The sequence below is a fragment of the Trachypithecus francoisi genome, unplaced genomic scaffold (genome assembly GCF_009764315.1).
Source record: "Trachypithecus francoisi isolate TF-2019V2 unplaced genomic scaffold, Tfra_2.0 Lachesis_group16, whole genome shotgun sequence".
In the NCBI taxonomy this organism is placed as follows: Eukaryota; Metazoa; Chordata; class Mammalia; order Primates; family Cercopithecidae; genus Trachypithecus; species Trachypithecus francoisi.
Genome location: NW_022681461.1, coordinates 22,887,536 through 22,912,801, shown reverse-complemented (window position 1 = coordinate 22,912,801; position 25,266 = coordinate 22,887,536). Strand labels below are relative to the sequence as shown.

General features: G+C 40.8%; 1 protein-coding gene and 1 long non-coding RNA gene across 5 annotated transcripts in view; one reads left to right on the top strand and one right to left on the bottom strand.

Annotated features, from left to right (window-relative positions):
* Positions 1–25,266, bottom strand: part of TRPM6 (transient receptor potential cation channel subfamily M member 6) — a 162,445-nt gene that overhangs the window by 51,351 nt on the left and 85,828 nt on the right. For all 3 annotated transcript variants that reach the window (XM_033237090.1, XM_033237089.1, XM_033237091.1), the window contains 7 exons: positions 21,524–21,676; positions 17,018–17,164; positions 13,285–13,413; positions 11,018–11,269; positions 8,145–8,319; positions 7,829–7,943; positions 720–913 (listed from right to left, as the gene is read on the bottom strand). In XM_033237090.1, coding sequence (XP_033092981.1) covers positions 720–913; positions 7,829–7,943; positions 8,145–8,319; positions 11,018–11,269; positions 13,285–13,413; positions 17,018–17,164; positions 21,524–21,676 — 1,165 coding nt within the window. The remainder of the gene's footprint in view (positions 1–719; positions 914–7,828; positions 7,944–8,144; positions 8,320–11,017; positions 11,270–13,284; positions 13,414–17,017; positions 17,165–21,523; positions 21,677–25,266) is intronic.
* Positions 719–25,254, top strand: LOC117098461. 2 transcript variants are annotated; one of them, XR_004443418.1, is made up of 3 exons: positions 719–812; positions 19,117–19,234; positions 25,066–25,254. It is a non-coding gene; the product is annotated as an uncharacterized LOC117098461 (long non-coding RNA). The 2 variants fall into 2 exon arrangements; XR_004443417.1 differs by having other exon boundaries at positions 747–812; positions 19,083–19,234.

Sequence of the window (25,266 nt, the reverse complement as noted above, 5' to 3'; positions counted from 1 at the left end):
TTGAAAAAACAGAAGTCAGAATCTCTATTTCCGCATCCTGACTCACAATGTTGCCCAGGCTGAAGTGCAGTGGCTATTCACAGGCGCGATCATGGCGCACCCCAGCTTTAAACTTCTGAGCTCAAGCAATTCTTGTGCCTCAGCCTCCTGAGTAGCTAGGACTACAGGCATGCACTACCGCATTCTGAGTTGAGGTTCTTGAAAATAAGAAACATCCATTTCAGAATCACCTCCATGCTCAGTAGATTAGAGAATCAGAGGACCATGACTCCGGTTAATAAGTTAAGCCCAGCTTTGCTTATCTTTTCTCTCAGACCCCAAGGCTTTCTGTAACTCCATTCTGTCTGAATTCCATCTTCCACAACAAGGAGAACAGTACAGGACACATGACTACTCTCTAGGAGTTATTCTGATGAGTTCTCTGGTCAGCAGAGAAAATACAGGTTTTCCATGTAACCTAAAGCCTTTACACAATCGAGCAGAGATTCTCCTCCTACCTATTCCTTTCTAAGTATCCGTTCATCTTGGCAAAAGGCACTGCGACCTCATAATGAGGTCAATATATTTACTTAGACCCAGGGCATCAGCTGATATTCTATTGTCAGGGAACTCCCAGAGCCCCCCAGTGCCCTGAACTTAACTTATAATACTCCGGTGCATCTTCGCCTTGAATCTCTACTTTTTGCTCTCTTCCTCCTGCCTCACACAGAACAACTTACTTAATCCAACGTCACCTTCTTCTTGGTCGTGAGGAGCTCGATGAGAGCACAGGCGGCGGAGGAGAAGGCCCACGTGGCTCAGCAGGATGAGAGGTGGGGGCAGCCAGGGCTTCTCCAGATACGTCATGATATAGCGATAGCGGTTGTATTTCCACAGGTTATTTGAAATGGATTCCATATCTAAGTAAACGTTGCTGTAAGATGAAGTAAGGGAGGGACAATGTTTTAATATGAAGTCTTGAAAGGTAACAGATTCTATATTTTCCAGCATTTATGATTGGTTCACCTGACATTACTGGCAGTTACCCAATACAAATACTATCCACTGTGTTTACGATTCTTCTTCCACCAAACAAAATATATTAGCTACCTTCTACAATCAAACATGCTAATCAGAATAACAGGCAAAAGGCAGACATTACAATCAGAGAAAAGAAAATGTCAACATTTTCAGTGTAATGAACAGAAAATCCGTTCTGGAACTCAACACTATTCTCAAGTCACCATCTCTTCTCACATAAAAGCTCTTTTTCAGTCCATAATTCATCGTTTATGGGAAACAGATTTAATGTTCCTCTGTATCATCTATCTAATGTCAAATGTGAGAACTGCTAGGAAAATCCCAGTTAAAACACTCAAACAGAATACTGTAAATGAAGAAATGGAAGAAGAATCAATTCATCTTAAATCAAAAAGCAGAGCTTCTATGAAAATCCAGACAAATTATTTAGATTAACTTTACAATAAAAGTAACTCCTTATTGGTAGGTCACTTTGTAGCTGTAACATGGAGATAGAACGGTGAATATTGATATTATAGAACTTGTCATGGGGGTAATGATTGGGGCTACAGTTATTCTGAAACAATAGATCATCCTTAACTACTTAAGTATATAATATGATATAAGAGGAACACAGTAAAATGTCCATCTTAATATTGTGCATAGACTAACAAAATTTAGTTTCTTTTTTAAAAAATTCTTCTTGCAATGTCAAAATTTTAGTTTCTTTAGAGAAAGATAGCAGAGTAGAACTTGAGGAAGGTAGCCAAATTTAGCAAATAAAAACACAGATAACCCTAAACTTGAACAGTGATAAAGGAAAGGAACCAGGATTATCCTAGAGAACGCCATCTTTGGGTAAGAATAGAAGTTTCTCAGAATCCATACAGAAGGTGATTGAAACATAGATGACTGGGTTATCTCAGTAGTTCTCAAGCATGTTCTCTGAACCAGCAGCGTCAGCATCACCTGAGAACATGTCAGAAATGCACATTTTGGGGTCCAGGTCAATGAGTGAGAAACTCTAGGGTTGCACATGCTATTAATAGTTGTTTCACTCCAACATGACAACAGCCTTCTACCAGCAGGTGGCGAACTTCACAGTGTATTTAATTTTGTTTGTTTGTTTTTGTTTTTTTCAATTATTTTATAAAGAATTGTCTGTAACCGGCTCCTGGAGAAGTAGTCAGATCTGGGGTTGGTCAGTTTGTATGGTCTTCAGTGTGTTCATCTCTAACATGAGAAATTTGTCCTATGCGAGGATTTCTCAACTTCTTTTTCGACACTGGACGTTTGTTTTTGTTGTTGTTGCTGGCCAGGAGGCTCAAAAAGAGGCCTTTGTTTATCTAGCTCAAAGTATACACTATCAGAGTCTTGTTTGGTACTCCTTCTACTAAAATAATTCAAATCAATGTTTCTACCACTCTATCAAAAAGTTCTATTTCTTTTTGTCTCCCCACATCAGACTGGTTGAATAGAAGGGAGAAACAGGCCGAGAGTCCATAGGCTCCCAGCTCTAAACAGCGCCAGGGCAGGAAGGGGTGGCTCCGGGTCTCACTGTGGCATCTTCTACAGAAAATAGACATAGCTGCCGGGCCGGGGGACAGAAACCAGACATTCCAGTCCATCTCCAAAAAGCAGCACAAATACTTTCCCCCCACTGTATGAAAAATACACACCTCTAGCACTCTGCAGTTATGCATTTAGTTTTCTTTAAGAAAAAAATAAATCAGTAGTATGTATCCTGTTTCCTCAAGTTTCAAGAAAAAAAAGTGAAAGGTCACTTTTTTCTCTTTAAACATTGATGTGTAGCTAGTAACTTGGATAAAAAGGTGCCACCCTACAAAATGTGCTCAGCATGTTCTGATGCCAGGATAGGTTTGGCTGCCTGGGCTAGGGCTAGAAAGGAGACCTCCATCCATCCCAGTGGAAACGGAAATCAAGTGTCCGTGCTGCATTTGGTTTCAAGATCGAGAATCAGAGCCTTTGAAATGGAGAGGGGCCATCTGAAAGGGCACCCCCACTGGGGGCTTTCAGAGCTAAGGCTCCAGAATGAAGGGGTCGCCCTGCCAGTGACAGAGCTGGGAGTCACTCTGAGCTGCAGCGCCCCCAGGATCCCCCTGTGGGAGGCCCCATCTGACCCTCTCCAGCCCATGGCTCTCTGCAACTGCCACCTGTACTCAGGTATATGGCTTCGCTGCTGCTGGCTTTTAAAATCAGCTATTATATTTGAGATGTGACTGTCACCAACAGAGTTCTCTCCTAAAAAGCCATTCCAGTGCCATGTTGGCTCAGGGGGCACCGGCTTTGTGCTGCCTCTGTAACAGGCAGGAGAGTTCTCAAAGCAATGTTCCCCTGATCCCTGGACGCCACTGCAGCGTTAGGGACAGGATCAGTCCCCTGGAGGGGAAAGGTGGCTTCAAGGCTGTTCTCTGGGCCATTTGCAGGAGAATTGCAGGTACCAGGAGCCCGTACTTATTGCTTCTTTCAGTGGTGGCCAAGTCAACCAGACCCGAACATGAGGCACACGGGCTCCCTGACTTGGCCGCCACTCAAAATTGACCCACACCCCTTGGGCTGCTCTGCAGTTCTTTGGACTCCAAGACCCAGAGGGGCCTCTGTTCAGCTGCCCACTTGGGCAAGACTCACTGGGTACCATGACCAGCAGGTGTTCACCCAACCTCGAGTGTACACCCCTAGTGACTGAGAGCACACCACCTGACCAGGTGACACTCCTTCCCAAAGAGTCCAAAGAGCCTCCTGGTGACACTCATAGCAGGATCGTCACGCCATCCCATCACCAGCACCCACTTACCTTCCTGGGGCTAAGATGGGGGGGGTGTGAGCCTTTCCCCTGAGAGCAAATGGGCGATGAGACACTGGACATTTTTAATAAATAAAAATCTCAGACTACCAGCCTGGGCAACATGGCGAAACCCCGTCTCTACCAAAAATACGAAATTCAGCTGGGCATGATGGCACGCACCTGTGGCCCCAGCTACTCGGGAGGCTGAGGTGGGAGGATCGCTTGAACCAGGGAGGTGGAGGTTACAGTGAACTGAGATCACACCATTGTACCACTCCAGCCTGAGTGACAGAGTGAGACCCTGTCTCCCCTCACGCCCCCCCAAAAAACTCAGACCCTTTTATTATTTGATATATAAAAGTAGCTATTATAACTAAACACCAGCAAATATTCTAAGTTCCTAAAATGGTTGGGCTAAGAGAACTGATGACTATCATATAACAAGCAGGAAGGTATGTCTTCCCCATGTATAGGTAACAACACAGCAGTCACTTTTTTTTTTTTAAGAATTCTGATTTACTTTGCCTAACTCTCAACCCGTGTCTTCCCTACTTTCGTTACTTATACTGCATAAACTGATTTTCTCTTTTCTTATCTTTTTCTCTTCGGTAAGGTAAACAAGGAATCAAATACCTAGCACAGTGTCTGACATTTAAGAGGCATCTAGAAAATAGGAGTTTCTTCCCATTGCTTCACTTGGTTTCTTTTGTCTACAAAACAAATACGTGTCAGGCACTCTTTTCAGTGTCTGAGATAAATTGCTTGCTTCTGAGCAAGACGAGAAGAGGTGAGGAAGTGGGCCACACCGGTAGCTGCAGGAAGAGCATTCTAGGCAGAGGGAACAGCAAGCACAAAGGCACCTGTGTGGTCTGGAAACCTGAGGGCCAATGTGGTCTGGAAACCTGAGGGCCAATGTGGTCTGGAAACCTGAGGGCCAATGTGGTCTGGAAACCTGAGGGCCAATGTGGTCTGGAAAACTGAGGGGCCAATGTGGTCTGGAAACCTGAGGGCCAATGTGGTCTGGAAGACTGAGGGCCAATGTGGTCTGGAAACCTGAGGGCCAATGTGGTCTGGAAGACTGAGGGGCCAATGTGGTCTGGAAACCTGAGGGCCAATGTGGTCTGGAAAACTGAGGGGCCAATGTGGTCTGGAAACCTGAGGGCCAATGTGGTCTGGAAAACTGAGGGGCCAATGTGGTCTGGAAAACTGAGGGGCCAATGTGGTCTGGAAACCTGAGGGCCAATGTGGTCTGGAAACCTGAGGGCCAATGTGGTCTGGAAAACTGAGGGGCCAATGTGGTCTGGAAACCTGAGGGCCATGTGGTCTGGAAAACTGAGGGGCCAATGTGGTCTGGAAACCTGAGGGCCAATGTGGTCTGGAAAACTGAGGGGCCAATGTAGTCTGGAAAACTGAGGGGCCAATGTGGTCTGGAAAACTGAGGGGCCAATGTGGTCTGGAAACCTGAGGGCCAGTGTGGTCTGGAAACCTGAGGGCCAATGTGGTTGGAGAGGAATGGGTCAGGGGAAGAGTAGCGTGATGCATGATTTAGGAAGTGACAGCCGGGCGCGATGGCTCATGCCTGTAAGCCCAACACTTTGGGAGGCCAAGGCAGGTGGATCATGAGGTCAGGAGTTCGAGACCAGCCTGGCCAACATGGTGAAACCCTGTCTCTGCTAAAAATACAAAAAGTAGCCGGGTGTGGTGGCGTGCACCTGTAGTCCCAGCTACTGAGGAGGCTGAGGCAGAAGAATCACTTGAACTCGGGAGGCAAAGGTTGCAGTGAGCCAAGATCACACCTCTGCAGTCCAGCCTGGGCAACAGAGAGACTCTATCAAAAAAAAAAAAAAAAAAGAGAAGTGACAGGGGTCATGCGTGGTGGCTCACGCCTGTAATCCCAGCACTTTGGGAGGCTGAGGCGGGTGGAGGAATTCAAGACCAGCCTGGCCAGCAGGGTGAAACCTTGTTTGTACTAAAAGTACAAAAATTAGCCAGGTGTGTGGCACACACCTGCAATCCCAGCTACTCAGGAGACTGAGGTAGGAGACCTGCTTGAACCTAGGAGGCAGAGGTTGCAGCGAGCTGAGATCACACCATTGCACTCCAGCTTGGATGACAAAAGTGAAACTCCATCTCAAAAAAAAAAAAAAAGAAGAAGAAGAAGAAGTGACAGGAAAGCCAACTCCCATGGGGCCATATAAGTCATTGTAGTGACTTAAACTTTTACCCAGAAGTAAAATGGGAGGCATTGAAGAGTTTGGAGCAGAAGAGTAATATCCTCTGATGTCTGCTTTTAAAGGGTCATTTGGACTACTGTGTTGAGAAAAGAATATAGGGTGTCAAAGACAGAAGCAGAGAGATAAATTAGAAACTCTGTGATAACAGTGGGGTAGTGAAAGGTAATTAAATCAGTTACCTACTTGAAGGCTGAGTTAACAGAAGTTCCTGAGAGTTTAGAGGGAGAGGTTCAAGAGAAATTAAGAATGACTCCATGTACAGAATCATGGTGTGGAGTAGAGAAAAATTAAGAATAACTACTCAGTTTTCGGTGTAAACGACTGAAAAGTTGGAACATCAACATAAACTCATGTTCTTCCTCGCAGATTTGGGAAAGACTACATTAAATAGTATAAATAAAAGTATGTTGGGAAAGAGGGGAGATAAAGAGTTTGGGTATTTTAAATTTTAGAAATCTATTAAATTTCTAACTGGTGAAGGAAGGGGCCAGTTGGATCTCCATGGCTGGAGTTTAAGAAAGCGAGCTGGGCTGGAGATATTAATTGGATGTGCTCAGGATATACAGGAAACTGAAAGAGATCACAAAAAGCATAAATAAAGGAAGAGGCAGGTCCGGGCTCAGGGACATTCCAATGTTAAAAGGTTGAGGAGAAGATGATCCAGAACAGAAGACTGAGAAGCAGTGAGAAGTGACAGAGAAGAAAACAGAGGGCCTGGTGCAGTGGCTCACTCCTGTAATCCCAGCACTTAGGGAGGCAGAGGCAGGTGGATCACTTGAGGTCAGGAGTTTGAGACCAGCCTGGTCAACATGGTGAAACCCCATCTCTACTAAAAAAGCAAAAATTAGCCAGGTGTGGTGGCAGGCACCTGTAATCCCAGCTACTTGGGAGGCTGAGGCAGGAGAATTGCTTGAACCCAGGAGGCAGAGGTTGTGGTGAGTTGGGGTCACACCACTGCACTCCAGCCTGAGCAACAGAGCAAGACTCCATCTCAAAAAGAAAAAACAAAGAAAGGAAAAGGAAAAGGAAAGGAAAGGAAAGGAAAAGAAGAAAGGAAGAGAGAGAGAGAAAGAGAAAACAGAGAATAGGGGAAGCTGGGAGCAAGTGAAGAAAGCATATCAAGAACTCCTTTGCCAACCTGCAATTCCATCACTTGCTATCCTTTCATAATTCGAACTTACTGCCTAATCACAACTCAAGATCTCCTTGCATTTTGATGTTGTTACATTGTACTTTCCCTCCACAGTCAGTCCTTCATATCTGTGGGTTCTGCATCTGTGGATTCAAACAACCACAGATTGAAAATATTTGGGGAAAAGAAAAGGATGATTGTGTCTGTGCTGAACATGCAGAGACATTTTATCTTTGTCATTATTCCCTCAACAATACAATACAGCAACCATTTGCGTTGAGTTTACACTATATTAGGTATCATAGATAATTTAGAGATGTTTTAAAGTATACAGGAGGATATGTGTAGGTTATATGAAACACTACACCATTTTCTATAAGGGACTGGAGCATCCATAGAATTTAGTATCCGCAGGGGGTCCTGGAACCAGACCTCCACAGATAACGATGGATGACTGCATTTATTATTTCACCATTTCCCACGCTCTGCATCCTTCTTACCAGTAGTTTTATGCACATATTTCAAAACAATAATAATAAAACATAGAACACACAAAAATCAAAGGTTACATACTCAAAGTACATGTGAATCTACTCAACATATCTGCCCACATTTCTTATTTAAATAAAATAATCATATTTAATAGAAATAACCTACTTGAAGAAAGCAATCAACAGGTTCACCATGATGATGTATTGCACGAAGAGGTAGACAGCTTGCAAGAATGGAGTAAGAAAAGAACCAGGAGGGCAGGATGGCTGGCTTGAACAAACTACAAACAAAGAATTTTAAAAGAATGAGAGATAAGATGAATCACAGTCCTGCCACTCTAGACAAACATTTAGCACATTAACTGCACAGAATACCATACATTCAAACATTTTTAGATTTAGATGATTGTTTTTCAGATTTATTTTACTCTTGTTAACTATGAAGGCACAATTTCTGCATGATGGCAAAATCCCGTACATACCATCTATGTCTCCAGCATAGACTTCTCCATATATCATCCAGTATGGCTCAAATACAATATCTCGAGCTAGGCTCCAAGATGGTGGCTCCTTTGGTGAAAGGATGGCCTTGCGTGCCACTCCAAAGCTCAGCAAGACTATGGCCATGATGATCACAATATAGAACATGTTTGCTGTCTGCAAAAGAGCAACCAGAATTTTACCATAGATTTGAAGTTCAAAGGAAACCAAACACCAGCAACCATCACAATTATACCTGCAAATAATAAGATTGTCTAGTCATTGACTAGAACACCCTTGCCCACGAACAGCTAGACTTTCTTTGGCTAAACTCTTTTGTTTTCTCACACAGCATATATTTCAAGACAATGTGGTCTATGGAATAACATAAATGTGCTGAGAGGAGAGAATCTGTTCTTCTTTGTTTAAGCAGTAATGAATTGTGAACACTTTTTGATTAGCTAATATCCAACTTTGCCCCCACTTGGACCAGAGGTTAGGAAAATAAATGAAAAAAAAAAGGGTATTGTTGAATTCATCCAAAGGCTCCTTATTCCCAGAATTGTCTTCAGGAATTGATTAGGGTCTAAGAAACTGATCAAGCCAGTTTAATTCCATCTATTAAATGTACATCAATTCAATCCATTAGTTTACTGTAACAGAGAGAGCATTCACCACAATTCCCATCAGTATTGCAAGAGGTGCTCTACGTCTCTTAGCTTCCCTTCCATTAGGCTGGGGCTGTGAAACCTGTTCCAACCAGTGGGCTGTGGTCTGATGGTGACTTGGGCACTTCTTATCCAGAGCAGTTAAAAGCCATTAGACTTTCTCCATCTCTCTCACTCCCTGCCATAGACCTCAGGAGCCAAATGTTCACATAGCTATGTCACAAGACAAAGGGATCCCAGATTCCTGAGTCACTGCATAGAAGACAGCCCCCAGGAACTCTCACCAAACCTTGCATTAGGGAGAAATACCTTTGTGCTAAGTCACTGAAATATATTGGTTATCTCGGCATAGCCTGTCTCATAAATACTAATGTCACCAAGACAAGAGAAAACCTTTCTGGTCTAAGAGAAAAATGTCAAATACGAAAAATCTTTGGAGTTCTGGAGGTTGTCTCTTTTCTGTCTTCTTTGTTTGTCTTAGCACTACCCTTCATTCTCCAGAACTTGCTCCTTCCCTGCCAGTAAGTATTCTAGAAGGAAAAGCCAAAGCTGATCTTGAGACACTGTACTTATTAAAGGGTAGGTCTTAGGTCCTTGTGAATAGCCAGATGGAAAAAGTCAGCCAGGCTCAGTAGCTCACGCCTGTAATCCCAGCACTTTGGGAGGTGGAGGTAAGCGGATCACTTGAGGTCAAGAGTTTGAGACTAGCCTGGCCAACATGGTGAAACCTCGTTTCTACTAAAAAATAAAAAATTAACTGGGCATGGTGGCAAGCACCTGTGGTCCCTACTATAGGCTACTCGGGAGGTTGAGGCAGGAGAATCACTTGAACGCAGGAGGCGGAGGTTGCAGTGAGCGGAGATCACACCACTGCACTCTATCCTGGACAACAGAGCAAGACTCCATCTCAGAAAAAAAAAATAAAGAAAAAAGAAAAAGTTGACACAACTGTACGGCAAGCTCAGATGACAGACTGGAGCTAGGTGGCCCAATTTTGAATCTCGGCTCCCCATATATTCCTTTGAGGAATTTACTTAACCTCCATTACCTTGTATGTAAATGTGTGTAATAATACTACCTGTCTCCTAAAGTTGTTGCTAAGATGAAATGAGTTAATATACACTGAGTACCTAGAACAGTGTGTGGCCTATAGTAAGCACAATTTAAGAGCGTGATGGTAGGGGAGAGTCAGTGAGCGATACAAGAATAAACGGATATTGTAGCAGAAAATATCATTGGTAGTAGCCTCACATGAATCTGGTCCTCAGGAATTACTGTGCTCAGAGACAGATTTGACTCAATGTCATACCATCTGGCCCTAATCAAAAGGGTAAGCTGAGTGTCCCAATCAACTAACTATGCAATACACTATCCAAGGTCGTTTGCTAAATACTAGTTTGTGGTTACATGGAAGGCAGTGGTGACATGATCTTGCTCGCTGTGCTTCTATAAATAATTCCAAAATGGCCAGGCACAATGGCTCATGCCTGTAATCCCAGCACTTCAGGAGGCTGAGGCAGGAGGATCATTTGAGCTCAGGAGTTTGAAACCAGCCTGGGCAACATAGTGAGACCCTCTCTATATAAATAACAAAAAAGAATTAGCTTGGCACGATGGTGTGTGCCTCTGGTCCCAGCTACTCAGGAGGTTGAGGATTTCTTGAGCCCGGGAGGGTGAGGCTGCAGTGACCCGTGATCACACCACTGCACTCCAGTCTAGGTGACAGAGCAAGACCCTGTCTCAAATAATGATGATAATAATAATAATAATTTCAAAAGTTAAACTATTGGATATAAACCATGAAGAACCATTAAAAAGAAGCCAGGCATGGTGGTGTATGCCTATAGTCTCAGGTACTCAGGAGGCTGAGATGGGAGGATCCCTTGAGCCCAGCAGTACAAATCTAGCCTGCACAACATAGCATGTTTACAAAGAACACTAGAACAACAGGGTGACTATAGCTAATAATTAATTGTACATTTAAAAATAACTGAAAGAGTATATGTGAGTTGTTTGCAACACAAAGGATTAACGCTCGAGGTGATGAAAACCCCATTTACCCTGATGTGATTATTATGCATTGTATGCCTGTATCAAAATATTCCATATACCTCATAAATACATACAGCTACTTATGTACCCATAAGAATTCTTTTAAAAACAATTTTAAAAAAGAATACCAGGATATAAAACTAGACTGTACTCACCATTTTTGCAATCATGGTCACATATGGACCTGCATGTTGATTCACAGCAAAGAAGTCCAGGAGCCGTGAGAACCAGAATATGATGTCTATGCAGTAGATCAGTCTTCCCGCTGTGTGAAAAGGAGGGTCACCCCATCGAAGGGCGAAGCCAACTGAAAACAGGCCAATGGCCACAGTTTCTGTTAAGTTCCAGTACTCACTAATCCATACCTTCACCTTTTGAGTAAACTTCCCAGGCTCTGAAATACAGATCTAAAAGAAGGAAGAAGGAAACTTAAAAAAGGAGGTATAACCAAAGAACCCCGTTAATATGATCTTCTTAAATACACAAACTATTCATTTAAAGAGTAATCTAAACCATGCCAAATCTTAAATCACTCGGGAATTTCAGAGACTTAAGTTATCAGTAATGATTTAAACAATGCTATAAAGATATAATTTAATGCATTCGATAATGCTAGATTGTCACTTGAAACCCCAACTGGAACTAAAAAAAAAATAGAAAGCACTTTCTCTGGCTTTCAATAATCCTGAAATAGCATGAGGAAACACCAAGACATTTTAAAACTCAATATTGCAGTAGATCTGTATAGCTACGATTTCATTTCAGGAGGCACAGCAGGGTGCAAAGAACACTGGATGGAGCAAGGAATCCTGTAATCCAGTCCGACTACTGCTATTTAGTGAGATTCTGCTAAGAATGTGATATTGGGCTGGGTGCAGTGGCATACGCCTGTCATCCCAACACTTTGGGAGGCCGAGCCAGGAGGATCACTTGAGGTCAGGAGTTCGAGACCATTCTGGTCAACATGGTGAAACCCTGTCTCTGCTAAAAATACAAAAATTAGCCAGGTGTGGTGGCAGGCACCTGTAATCCCAGCTACTCTGGAGGCTGAAGCAGGAGAATTGCCTGAACCTGGGAGGCACAGGTTGCAGTGAGCCAAGATCTCACCACTGCACTCCATGCACTCCAGCCTGGGTGACAGAGCAAGATTCCATCTCAAAAAAAAAAAAAAAAAGAATGTGACATTGGAACTCACTAAGAAAAGAAAATACTCCTGAAACACCATATCAGATAAACGGAAATGTAAAATAGTACACCTATTTTCCCTGAAGCATTAAAAAAGTAGTACAATTCAGATAACTATCTGTTTCTCTCTTGACTTATTTTCTATAATCTATAAACTCCACATAGGAATTAGCAGGCAACATAGGTATAATTACAAAGAATATAACTATATAATGTTGGTTATATTAACTCCAGGACAAAATAAATATAGGTAAATACACAGACACAGAGACATATATTGACATCTAAAACAGTCTAAGTCATAAATATTTATGATTGCAGTTATAACTTACAGGAATGTTAGTTTTTGGTTTTGGTTTTGTTTTTGTTTGAGACGGAGTCTTGCTCTGTCACCCAGGCTGGAGGGCAGTGGCGCGATCTCGGCTCACTGCAACCTCCACTTCCTGGATTCAAGCAATTCTCCTGCCTTAGCCTCCCAAGTAGCTGGGATTACAGGTGCATGCCACCATGCTCGGCTAATTTTTTGTATTTTTAGTAGAGATGGGGTTTCACCATGTAGCCAAGATAGTCTTGATCTCCTGACCTCATGATCTGCCTGCCTCAGCCTCCCAAAGTGCTGGGATTACAAGCATGAGCCACCACACCCGGACCCCCCCCCTTTTTTTTTAAGTAAGTCATTACAAACTAGAAATTTTTACAAGTTTTGGTTTTTTGCTTCTTGGATTATCTGCCTCAGAGAGATTTCCAGCTTCAATGTTCAAAGTGCTTGGTAGGAGCTTTCAAAAGCTATAAACATATTCCTTACACATTGCACAACTTCAGCCATTATGCCACTCATTAGATGAAATTGATCATATGAAAGTAATGTAAGGCAATAAAAATCAACCCCACCAAAAAAAAAAAAAACCTTGGGGAAATCAAATAGTTGGAGGGTTTAATACAATTCCAAGGCATCATCTATCCTTTAGGATTGGTAAACACACCAAGATATCTGCTTCAAAGATAACTGCTTCCAAAGTGCACCAACGAACAGAAAGCAGCTGACAAGATAAAGGGCTGGAATCAAGGATTCTCCCCCAAATAAACTTCGTGCAGCATGTAAGTCAAGGTCAGTGTTTCCTGTCTTCCCCCATTCTTGACATGTCCATTTTCATCACCAGAGCCAAGGAGTCTTTTAGTGGACACCTACAGAAGCCGAGGACATATGTGGAAGATAAAGGTAGATGGCAGAACTCACCTCCCTGACCGCCTCAATAGCATTGGTGAAGATGTAAATGCTAATAAGCCACTCCTGCACGCTGGGCTGGGGCTGCATCTCCACCAACACGGTGTAAGTGAACAGCATGAGGAATGCCAAATACGCCATCTGTGAGGAGGACACACATTCCCCAGACGTGAGTGAGAGCAAGCACAGAGCACGCCAAGCAGACGCAAATGGAGCAGAAACCCAGGCATGAACTTCAACACGATAACACGAACACATAACTAGGACCACCCTTTGGGTTATCGATGACCTAGTATCAAGGAAAGCACAACAATCCATAGTCTTCTAGTCTAGGGTTTAGAGGCAGGAATGAAATCACTGTTCTCAGATGCATGGAAGGACACATTGTATTGTTCTGCTGGCTCGTGACTGGCATTTCCAGGACCCTGCATGTCCAACAGGGGTGCTGGCAAGGTAACAGCAAGCCCAGGAGGAATCACAGGCCTTCCCCTTCATCTCAAACATAGAAAGAAAACGTGTGTGAAGCATGCCAGATCTGCAGTGGCAATAGATGCTTATTTTCAAATACAATGAACTGTGGCATTTACCACTGCTGGGAGTTCTATTTTATGTTGATTAAAATGCTGTTTAATAGAAAAGTTGTATCCAACTGTGAGCCCTTTTAATTAAGGACTGTTTGTCAATATTTATATCTTCAGCACTCAGCACTCAGCACTCTGACACATGGTAGACATTCAATAAATGTTTGTCTAATTACTGTGTATATATATGTATGTCTAGATTTCCAAAGTCTTGAAAGAATTAAGACATAGTGATCACACATATAGATACATAGTGATTAATAGCTTTGTAATCTTATCTAATATTCTTATCTTCTTAAGATATATTCCCAGAAGCAGAATATCTATCCATGCACATTGAAAACTGTGACAAATATTACTAAATTTTCTGGCAGAAAGGCTTTACCAAAGTCCATGCACATTGAAAACTGTGACAAATATTACTAAATTTTCTGACAGAAAGGCTTTACCAATTTACACTATTATCAACAATGTATGAGACTGCAGTCCTCTAAATAGCCTCAGAGACAACACACAGTGCTCACTGATCAATACTTGCATTTAAAAACCTTGTATCGGCTGGACACGGTGGCTCACGCCTATAATTCCAGCCCTTTGGGAGGCCAAGGTGGGTGGATCACCTGAGGTTAGGACTTCAAGACCGGCCTGGCCAACATGGTGAAACCCCGTCTCTACTAAAAATACAAAAATTTAGCTGGGCATGGTGGTGTGCACCTGAAACCCCAGCCACTCAGGAGGCTGAGGCAAGAGAATCTTTTGAACCCAGAAGACCAAGGTTGCAGTGAGCTGAGATCGCGCCATTGCACTCCAGCCTGGGTGACAGAGAGAGACTCCATCTCAAAAAAAAAAAAAAAAAATCAGTTGAGAGAAAAATGTGTGTGTGTGTGTGTTCATTCTCATAAAAGCGTATTATTTTAACCTTGATCCCTATTTCTCATATATTTTTATCTACCTACATGGGTAAGTCTGCTTCTAACTTTAGTTCTGCACAGATAACATAGAGAATAGCTTAAACCATTTCTAATTATATAAGAATGGTATTATTGACAATAGGTGGTCTTTCAGGTAGTCATAATGGATATTAGTGCCTATCATTTAAGGAGGTGTAGAAGAGAAGCATATAAGAAAGTAAAGGTAAATTTCAACAATTCTATACTTCTCTTGATCTATATCTCAAAGTCTGAGTATTTTTGATGACTCCTTAAGGACATACTTTAAGTTAATTTGTTCTATCAAGCATTTAAGCTTTTTTGTCATTGGTTTCAGCATGGCTAGACAATTGACTCCTTAACTTTTACTCTGAGGTTCAGACCTTAGCCCATTTGTCTGTATATATTTTATTATTTGTATTTTACTATCTCCATATACTGATTCCTTATACTGGACTCATTTACATACATAAATATTCTCCCCTACATAACTGTAAGCTGCTTGAAGTCAGCATTGATGTTTGGCAATGTCTTCTTCTCACCGCCCCCTCTGCTGCCTAGTATACTATGTCTTAAAGACAGCAGTCAGCTCTCCGTAAAATCAAATTGAATGTCCTGAACCTTAGGTTACCCTCAGCCATAACTTTCTTTCTAATATGTATAGTGTAAGACTATCTGAATCCGGAAGATTTATAAGCAAAAGACTACAAACAAATTCGATAAGTAGATATTCAGATTGAGAAAGTAGCCCACAATTCCTCTACTTGAGAACAGGTTGGATTCCTAAAGGCTATGTTAAGTCCACTTACTCGTTAGTCCAAAGTGGCATTACACAAAGGCTACAAGCAACCAACGCACTCACACCTCGGTAAAATTAAGCACTAAACACTCTGGACATTGGCAGTATTGCTTTTGACTCTTTTTGTTTCGTTCCAATTATTACACCATGGTGAGCAGATCTGGCTGGTTTTGCGCTATTGCTTAGCTTTGTTCCTGTTTCTTAAAGCTCCTGAGCTAGAAATTTCCAAGGGAAGAAATGCCTGAATACGCTTTTCCCAATGGTATGACGATGGTAAAAACTCTCCCAGCACTCCTGTCAGAGTCTTTCGTATATGTTGTTGCATGTTACAAAAATAGCAAAACCTCATTGTTTGAAAGCAGATGTGATTTTTGGAAACAGATAAAAATCATACACAGCTATGTACTTATTCAATAAGTATAGGAAATAAGTGTGTGGTTGGCCAGGTAAATATTTGGAAATACAACACATTTAGATAAATATCCTTTTATAGTCACACTTCAAATGTTTTAGATGTACAAACTCTTGGCCATGAGCTATTTATAGAGAAGCATTAGAAAAATAAATGCTATGGGAGCACATGTTCTCAGGATCTCCAGAGGGCTGTGTCATGGAAAAAAATACTTAAAAGAAAAGAAAATTCTATGAAATAAATGTGAAAAGCACTCAACACATCTAAAGCATAAGAAAGTTCATGCTTTCTCTGTCACTCTACTATCCATAATAGATTTAGTATTTGTTCACACAGTTCAGCTTCTAAAATATTTCATTTTCTCTATATATTTATAAGCATATACTACTGAAGGCAAAAAAACAAACACTTGCATCATTTTCTATCTATATAACACATTCCTATGAAGAAAATGCGGATTCAATTGCTGATTTTCTAAGAATTCACCCACCTATTGCTTAATTCTACAAACACTGCTGTTAATTTGGTTGTTCTACAGATCTTTGAATGCTCAGTCTCCCTTCAAACGGTGAGGTTTTACCATTTTGTGAATGTGCAACAACATATTTGAGGGACTCTGATAGGAGCGCCAAGAGGGTTTTAACCACACTTACATTGTTAAGAAAAGAATATTCCAGTGTTTCTTTCCATGGAAATTCCTAGCTTAGGAGTTTTTAGAGACAGAAGCAACACTAACCAGTAGGGCAAAGGCAGCTAGATCTTCCCACAATAACAGTGCTAACTCTTAGCACTCAAAGAGAGAAGAAAATGCTTGTTCTCAAACTCCAAAAGGTAGGCAAGCTCTACCCTAACCTCTCCCTGCCTTCCTCCAGTCTTTTTTGCTACCTCCTTTGTCATGCCCTCACTTTTTTTTAACTAGGTTTCTACATTTTTATTGCAAAGTGGCAAATCAGGCATATTATCAATTTCATCATTAGCTATCAACCATCATTCATCCGACATATATTGTTGTAATGAGACCAACCGTATAAAACCAAAACTTGACAATTGGAGCACTGTAGAACTCATAGACTTTCCTGCTCCATGGAAGGTGCTGGAGCCCACTTTCCAAACCAAAATGCTGATTTTCATCCAGTTTCTCATCATGGCCCCTTTCCAAATCATACTCTTTCTATAAAATAAACAAACAATCATTTTCTTGTCAGCAGCTTAACTAAAATAGTGACAAGCATGAACATCCAAAAAATAGCATAGATAATATATTAGAAATTAATTGGCTGGGCACAGTGGCTCACACCTGTAATCCCAGCACTTCGGGAGGCCGAAGTGGGCAGATCACCTGAGGTCAGGAGTTCGAGACCAGCCTGGCCAACATGGAGAAACCCTGCCTCTACTAAAAATATAAAAATGAGTCGAGTGTGGTGGCACATATCTATAATCCCAGCTACTTGGGAGGTTGAGGCAGGAGAATCGCTTGAACCTGGGAGGCAGAGGTTGCAGTGAGCTGAGATCATGCCACCGCACTCCAGCCTGAGTGACAGAATGAGACTCTGTCTCAAAATAATAATAATAATAATAATTGGGCACCCACATGCCAAATTATAATCTTACCTTTGAAGGGAGAGAAAACTGTATGTATTGTATAAATTATTGACCAGGTAAAACATATGAGGTATTTCTGAAACGCAAGCTGACTCTGTAGTAATTAAATTCAAAGTAAGAGTAGTTCTAAGGATTTAAAAATTGGTCCCTGTTCTCAATCTCCCTTTTTTTTTTTTTTTTTTTTTGAGATGAAGTCTTGCTCTTGTCACCCAGGCTGGAGTGCAATGGCGCGGTCTCAGTTCACTGCAACCTCCACCTCCCAGGTTCAAGAGATTCTCGTACGTCAGCCTCCCAAGTAACTGGACTTACAGTCACCTGCCACCACACCTGGCTAAATTTTGTATGTTTTTAAATTTTGGAACCTAAGGATACTCATAAAATCCCTGTGAAATAAGTAATGAACAATACAGTGATTTCCTTAACACATAAGAACAAATTGAGCATACATTGATGATGCATGGCCATTCCTTGTCATAGGAAATTCACGCACTGCGTTAGTTTTAGGATTCTGACCTTCTATAGCTTCCCCACTGATTTATAGCAGAGGGTCTGTTTGCCTGCAGTTCACGTGCTTTCTGAGCTTCTAGAGTTCCTTGAACACCCTGCAACCATGTGCAAGTATTTGTGTTGTACATGCATTTTTCTGGGGAAAGAATCAGATTTTTCATCAACTACCCAAAAGGTATGTGTCAGTCCAAGGGAATTAACTCATGTACAGAATTAGCAATGAGTATATGTAAGGCAGAGCAGGAGATGACTGAATGTGACTACACAAACACCCACATAGAATGAGCTTTCAAAAGAGGAAGGAAAAGAAAAGAGAAGAGAGGAAAAGAAAAGAAAAGAAAAAAAAAGAAAAGAAAAGAAAAAAGAAAAAAAGAAAAGAAGCAATTACAGGCTGGCTACCTTAGAGAAGCAGCAATATAAGGGTAGCAAAAAGGAAGCAAAAGCAACATCACTCTACTGTATAGATTTCTAGGTGATTTTAGTTTTTTAATAGGAAACGTGTACTTTTTAATTTTTTAAAGTAATATTAAAAGAAAGGAATGTTCTCTGCTGCCTCTCAAACTAGTCCATTCTTGCAACCTAGCCACAAAAGTTATCTCTTTAATGTCAGACCTGCAAGATTAGCAAAATTTTTTAAGCCAAGGAATGAATCAAATTTTGCTTGAGCTGTCCATATAATTGCAGAAAAATGTGATGTTTAAGGCCTCGGGCATCTAGATGGGTTATCATCAGTGCCTGATTAATTATTCAGTCATTTATTTCACTTTGGGCAGTGGGGTTGGGATTGTGACTTAGAAATGTAGGAATCGGCCCAGTTCCTAGCAGGTTTGAACCAGCCTAGAATTAAAATGGCGTAAAACCAATTAGAAAAGTCATCACTTATGAGCTTTTAATGACATCAATACCACATCAGAAAGACCCCAGAAAGCAATTTAAGTAATGACTTTATTATTAAATAACTTCTCTTATTATTTCTCTAGGAGTGTTTCATTAGCTCTTAATTGCTTTTGACAGTTTGGAGTGGATTATAAAGTGCTGATGGGGCCTGTCTCTGAGTTGAATTCAAAGACACCAGTTGCTATGATGAAGAAAACCTGAGAATATAACAGATATTTTTTTTACTGAGAAGAAGGTAAAGACAAAAACATTTGGCTTGAATAACTTTTATTATATATATATATATATATATATGGCTCCCCTTACCCCCACACCCCCTGACCACCCCACACTCTTTTTTTCTAATTGTAATCTGATACCAGCAGGTACACAGATTAAAGTTGTAACTACAACAATAAGTCTACTATAATCCATATCTGTTTTGCATTGCATTGCAGTCATCTTTCCCACTTAATGATGCTCTGATAGAACAGATTTTGTTATACAGCTTTCTTAGTATTTCACTGTGATTTATTAACCTGTCTAAGACCGAGCTCATCTTTCCCCTTCTGAACCCACTCCCTCTCCAATTATCCTCGTGTCCCTTCAAGACAGCCTTGTATAAAAGACCCTCTTCCTCTCCATGTCCATTGCTACTGACTCTGGTTAAAGGACTTATTGTTTCTTACCTGGATGGCTACCCTGGCCTATGATGTTCCCCCTGCTTCCAGCCAGTCTTCTTGCTAAACCATCCTATGCCCTGGAGGCAGAATAATTTCTCTAATAGTCAGATCATCTCACTACTCTGGCATACACATTCACTGGCTCTCCATAACTTACAGAATAAAAATCATACTCCTTTACAGGATATACAAGAGTCTACATGATCTAGCCTTAGTCTACTTTCGTCATTCCTACAAGTACTCCCAGCTTGTTACATAACCCTCCTAACCTAGATTCCAGCTGAACCATACCACTTGTGATGCTTTACATATGCCTTGCCACTTCCCAACTCCATGACCCTGCTTATAGTCTCCTTCCCACTGACATGCTCTTTTCCCTCTCCACATCCTCAAGTCAAGCTCAAACACCACCTCAGTCATAAAACTGTCACCAAGCCCTAATCCTCATCTACTGACTCCTAATGGGAAGAGTCTTCTTCTGCTGTTGATTAACCCATTCTGCCATCTTACTATAATTTAGTCCTAAGAAAACTCATGTCATCAAAGGTCATGTTTTCAAGAGGTTATCAGCTAAAAAGATCTAAATTTCACATGGCATAGTTATTCTGCGTGTAGAAATTTCAATAAGGAGTTTTATAAAACCTCAGTGAGCAAATGCAGTATTTGATGCTATACAGCTTCAGCTCCAGAATAATGGCTTTGCTTCTCCAATTACCAGAAGTGCCTTCTTTATATTCATTGTTACCCACTATTACCACAAGAAGACAACACAGTGACACTCTAAAGAGCATCTATGCATCACCTGCCTTCAGTTTCCTGCCACAATACACAATGCAAATTACACTCCTCAGCTAATAAATTGCATGACTTAATTAGTATTATGAAATCTTATCTATCCCATCAAAAGTGCTGCCTCCACCCCTTACACCATGCCTAGAAAAATTCTAAAAACAGCAGCTTATTAATAATTACTGCTTAAGTTAAATTTAAAGGCAAAAGGAAGATTGTTGTTATGATTATAAGCCATTTATAATGAACAAACTTGAAACACTATTTTTTTTTTTTTTGAGACGGAGTCTCACTCTGTCACCCAGGCTGGAGTGCAGTGGCGTGATCTCGGCTCACTGCAAGCTCCACCTCCCGGGTTCACGCCACTCTCCTGCCTCAGCCTCCCAAGTAGCTGGGACTACAGGCGCCCACCACTACGCCCGGTTAATTTTTGTATTTTTAGTAGAGACGGGGTTTCACCGTGTTAGCCAGGATGGTCTCGATCTCCTGACCTCGTGATCCGCCCACCTCGGCCTCCCAAACTGCTGGGATTACAGGTGTGAGCCACCGTGCCCGGCCGAAACACTTTTTCAACACCTGTTTTAATTGAACAATGGTGACATACTGTGGATACTCTGTCTGATTATAAGCCCCGCAGTGGAAGAGGTTGCATCTGCCTTAATTAATTCAGTGTCCACAGAACGTCTAGCACATGTAAAGTGGCCACTAACAAGTCATTGAATTAATAAATTGGTATACAGCTATGTCCAAACCACATCTTTGATTTTGGCTTTGAAGTAGAAATAAGATATTTTGCTTAATCGTATATGGGGGTTAATTAGGTCTATTGTACATAATAAACCTGACCATAGCATAATATTATTAAGATTATACAAGAGAACTAAATGCTTGATTGGTTAGTCAGAGGCATTTTAAAATAACGTATAACCCCAGGACCATCTGTCATCGCTGGCCTGAAATAGAGGCAATGTAACTTTTGTTTAAAAGATGGCTATATAAGTAAACTTTAAGGATGTGTATGTTTGCGTGCAGTCAATACAGTAAAATTCAGTTCATGATGATTTTGCACTAACCACAGAAGCACTTTCTTTGGAACTGCTGGCATTCTGGTCACTGTAATACCACATAAATTGGAAGTCCTGGGACTGGGGAACATGTGACATCTCAGCTTTGCTTTTAAATTCCAACGTCAAAATGGTGGGTGGTAAAATAATGCTTATAATAATCTGTAAAAGAAAAAAAAGCAAAACAAAGTAGTAGGGACTACAAAAGCACATACTAGACAAATAATGAAATTAAGAATTTCAGTGTATAGAAAATGCCAGACTCATCCCAGTTCAATTTTCATCCCGTTTCTACAAATAATTTTTTGACTCAGCAACTTCAGTTTTAGTGTCTCCCTCAGAAATACTCATGAGTACAAGCGTTTGAGGATAAGAGTGTTCACTGCAGGACTATTTGTAAAAGCAAAACACTGGTGTCAACCTAAATGTCTATCTAGAGAGGGACAGCTGGTCTGGAATAACCTTTCCTCCTGTGCAACCATTAAAAAGACAAAGGCAATATTGAATATAATGAAAAGGTAGCCATGCTATATTGTTAAGTGAAAAAATCAAATTACAGTTATCTCTTGGTATCCAAGGCGGATTGGTGCCAGGACACCCCTGACCTCCGACCCCAAGGATACCAAAATCCAAGGCTGCTCAAGTCCCTGGTATAAAACAGTGTTGTATTTCCATATAACCTGTGCACATCCTACCCTATACTTTAAACCATCTCTAGATTACTTATAATACCTAATACAGTGTAAATGCTATATAAATAGTTGTTATACTGTATTGACTTTTCATTTGTATAACTTTTAATGTATTGTTATTTATTTGGGGGTGTTTTTCCAAATATTTTTTATCTGAAGTTGATTAAATCTGCAGATGTGGAACCCATGGATATGAAGAGCCAACTGTATAGAAGAACATAGAGTGATCCCATTTTTGTTAAAAAATAAAAGTAAAAACCTTAGCTATTTATATGCATATATATATGCATTTAAAAGTTTAAAAATATGTATACTACACTGTAATTATTTACCTCTAGCAGCAGCAGGACAGGGCAGTGACAAGTATTATTTTTCAATGAGCACACTGCTTAAAAATATTTTAAAGCCATTAAGTACATATTACCACATAAAACACATTAAAATTTGTTGATATTATAAAATCAAGAATCTAAAACTATACCATCACCTTCTGTTAGATCCATCTCCCATCCCTCACGCGTCTTTTCCCTACTAGTAAAACCCAAGGAAGGTATAGATCCAGATATACACAAGTTATTTTCATTATATTGCTATTATTCATGAATTACTAACAGTCTTTTCAAAAAAAATTTTTTAAGTTCAACTTGTATGGTCTTCCAAGGTAAAGAGTTTAAAAGATTTAATAAATGCTCTGATATCAACCTGATGAACACTACCTCTTTCAAGCTAAAAGTAGGCCTTAGTATTCTGGTATTCAGTGACCAAAAAGAAGATTTAACCTATTTGACATTCATCAAGTATGGTAAACTGAAGTCATATCCTTGTCGACCTTTTTTTTTTCATGATGAAATTATCTTTTGTCATCCTGTTTTAAAGCTTGATCTCCTGTGAAGATTCTCTGGACTTTCTCCAGTTCTAATAGGATTTTATTTGTGTGTTTGTTTTTTGTCCAGATGTAGAACCCAAAATACATGCAATCTTCTAGGTCTGGAAAAATTGCAGTTACCATGCCCAGTGGTAATACTGTACTAATTAATCTCTAGTCAACTTCCTGAAGAGGCCCCACATTCTGTTGCCTTTGTCCATTGCAGAACAACTGGCTTATGAGATAGTATTCAACAACATTGGTATCCCATCTCTAAGGGATAATATGGAGATGAGTTTTCCCATCCACATCTCTCTACATGGCTTTTCTTTTTTTTTTGAGACGGAGTCTTGCTCTGCCGCCCAGGCTGGAGTGCAGTGGCCGGGTCTCAGCTCACTGCAAGCTCCGCCTCCTGGGTTTACGCCATTCTCCTGCCTCAGCCTCCCAAGCAGCTGGGACTACAGGCGCCCGCCATGTCGCCCGGCTAGTTTTTTGTATTTTTTAGTAGAGACGGGGTTTCACCATGTTAGCCAGGATGGTCTCGATCTCCTGACCTCGTGATCCGCCCGTCTCATGGCTTTTCTACAGTCTTTTTCTACTTGGAATTAGCCTAGCCAGGACATCTTACAATTATTTGCAAATCTGTTTCTAAAATTCACCAACCAAGCACTGACAGAGTAGGATCTAGACACTGCAGAAGAACATTTACTGCAGCTTACAGACTTTAAGTAGATAACTCAACCTTTTTTATTAACTCACTCTATGTTTTGGGGTAAAACATTTAGTCTTACATCACTTAAGTCTTCTTTTTGGTATGAAGTATATGAAGAACAAGAATTCATTAAGTTCTCAAAAATAAGGATTTCTAGTAAACTGGAGTATATACAGGACACAAACATGAGGAAAATTATTTCTCAAACTACCAGCTCTCTATATCTTATCTCACTCCCTGAACGTTGAACTTATGTAGCTAGAGGTGAACCCATTCACATCTCTAGTTCCTCAGTTCCAAGGGTGCAATCAAAGCAGATCATTGGAGAACTTCTGAAAACAATTATTGTTTCTGATAGTTTCTTTAAAAGGATTTATGTTGAGATCCTTTTTGGTTGACATTTCTCTTATTTCTACAATTTCATCAGTGGAAAAATAGTCATTATGTTTGGGACACATCATATTTTTAAGAACTCTAGGAAAAATAAAATTAAAATATAAAATACAGACTTATGTAGCTCTTAATACTCACTCTTTGTCTCATTTTATTTGGTTTCATAAGTATGTGTACTCCTTAAGCTTGGCCATAACCTAAAGCCTTTAGACTTAGGTTTGATGTCAAAGGTAAATGTCCTTAGCAGTCAACTAAATTATTATTGATAATTTAAGATAACAGATGAGGCTGAGAATTTTGAGATGGTTAGTCATGTGAACAAATGTATTGGAGGGCAGCCTTATGAAACAGTCACTTATTTTCTCAAAAAAAGAAAAGAAAAGAAAACCACACACACACCCACACACACACACACACACACACACACACACACACACTGGGTGAGCAGAACAACAGAAGTTATTAATTTTATTTAGTTTATTATCTGTTAGTATTCTTACACTGAAAAAAAATTCACTAAAAAGTCTAATTTACTTTTGTTGTAATTATTAGAGGCAATAGCAACTAGTAATAATGAAATCTTACATATGTTTGTCTATGCTTTTAACTTCTTCTAACCACCCTCATCTTTGTGGTGGACAGGGCAGGTACAATTATATCCATTATTCAAAAGGAAACTGTGGCCACGGGAGATAAAAGTCATCTTCACAGATTCCTCTGGGAAGACCCCAGATCTTCTGTGAGAATTAAAGATATTAACTGGGATGTGAGGCCGATCTGGCTGTGCCATCTGTCACCCCATTGATCGCCAGGGTTGATTCGGCTGATCTGGCCGGCTAGGCAGGTATCCCCTTCCTGTCTCACCACTCCATGTTCATCCCTCCCAAAGCTGCGCGCTCCGGCAGTCGCTCAGTCGCAAAAGACGACCATCCTCGACAGAGGACCAATCTTCCGTCAAGTGTATAGGAGTAGCTGCGCTCCCCTGCTAGAACCTCCAAACGAGCTCTCAAAGATACTAACTGGTTCTCCTGAAGACACACTTCTGGAAGAAAATGTAACTCGAGTACAGAATTTTATACAAAACTAACAT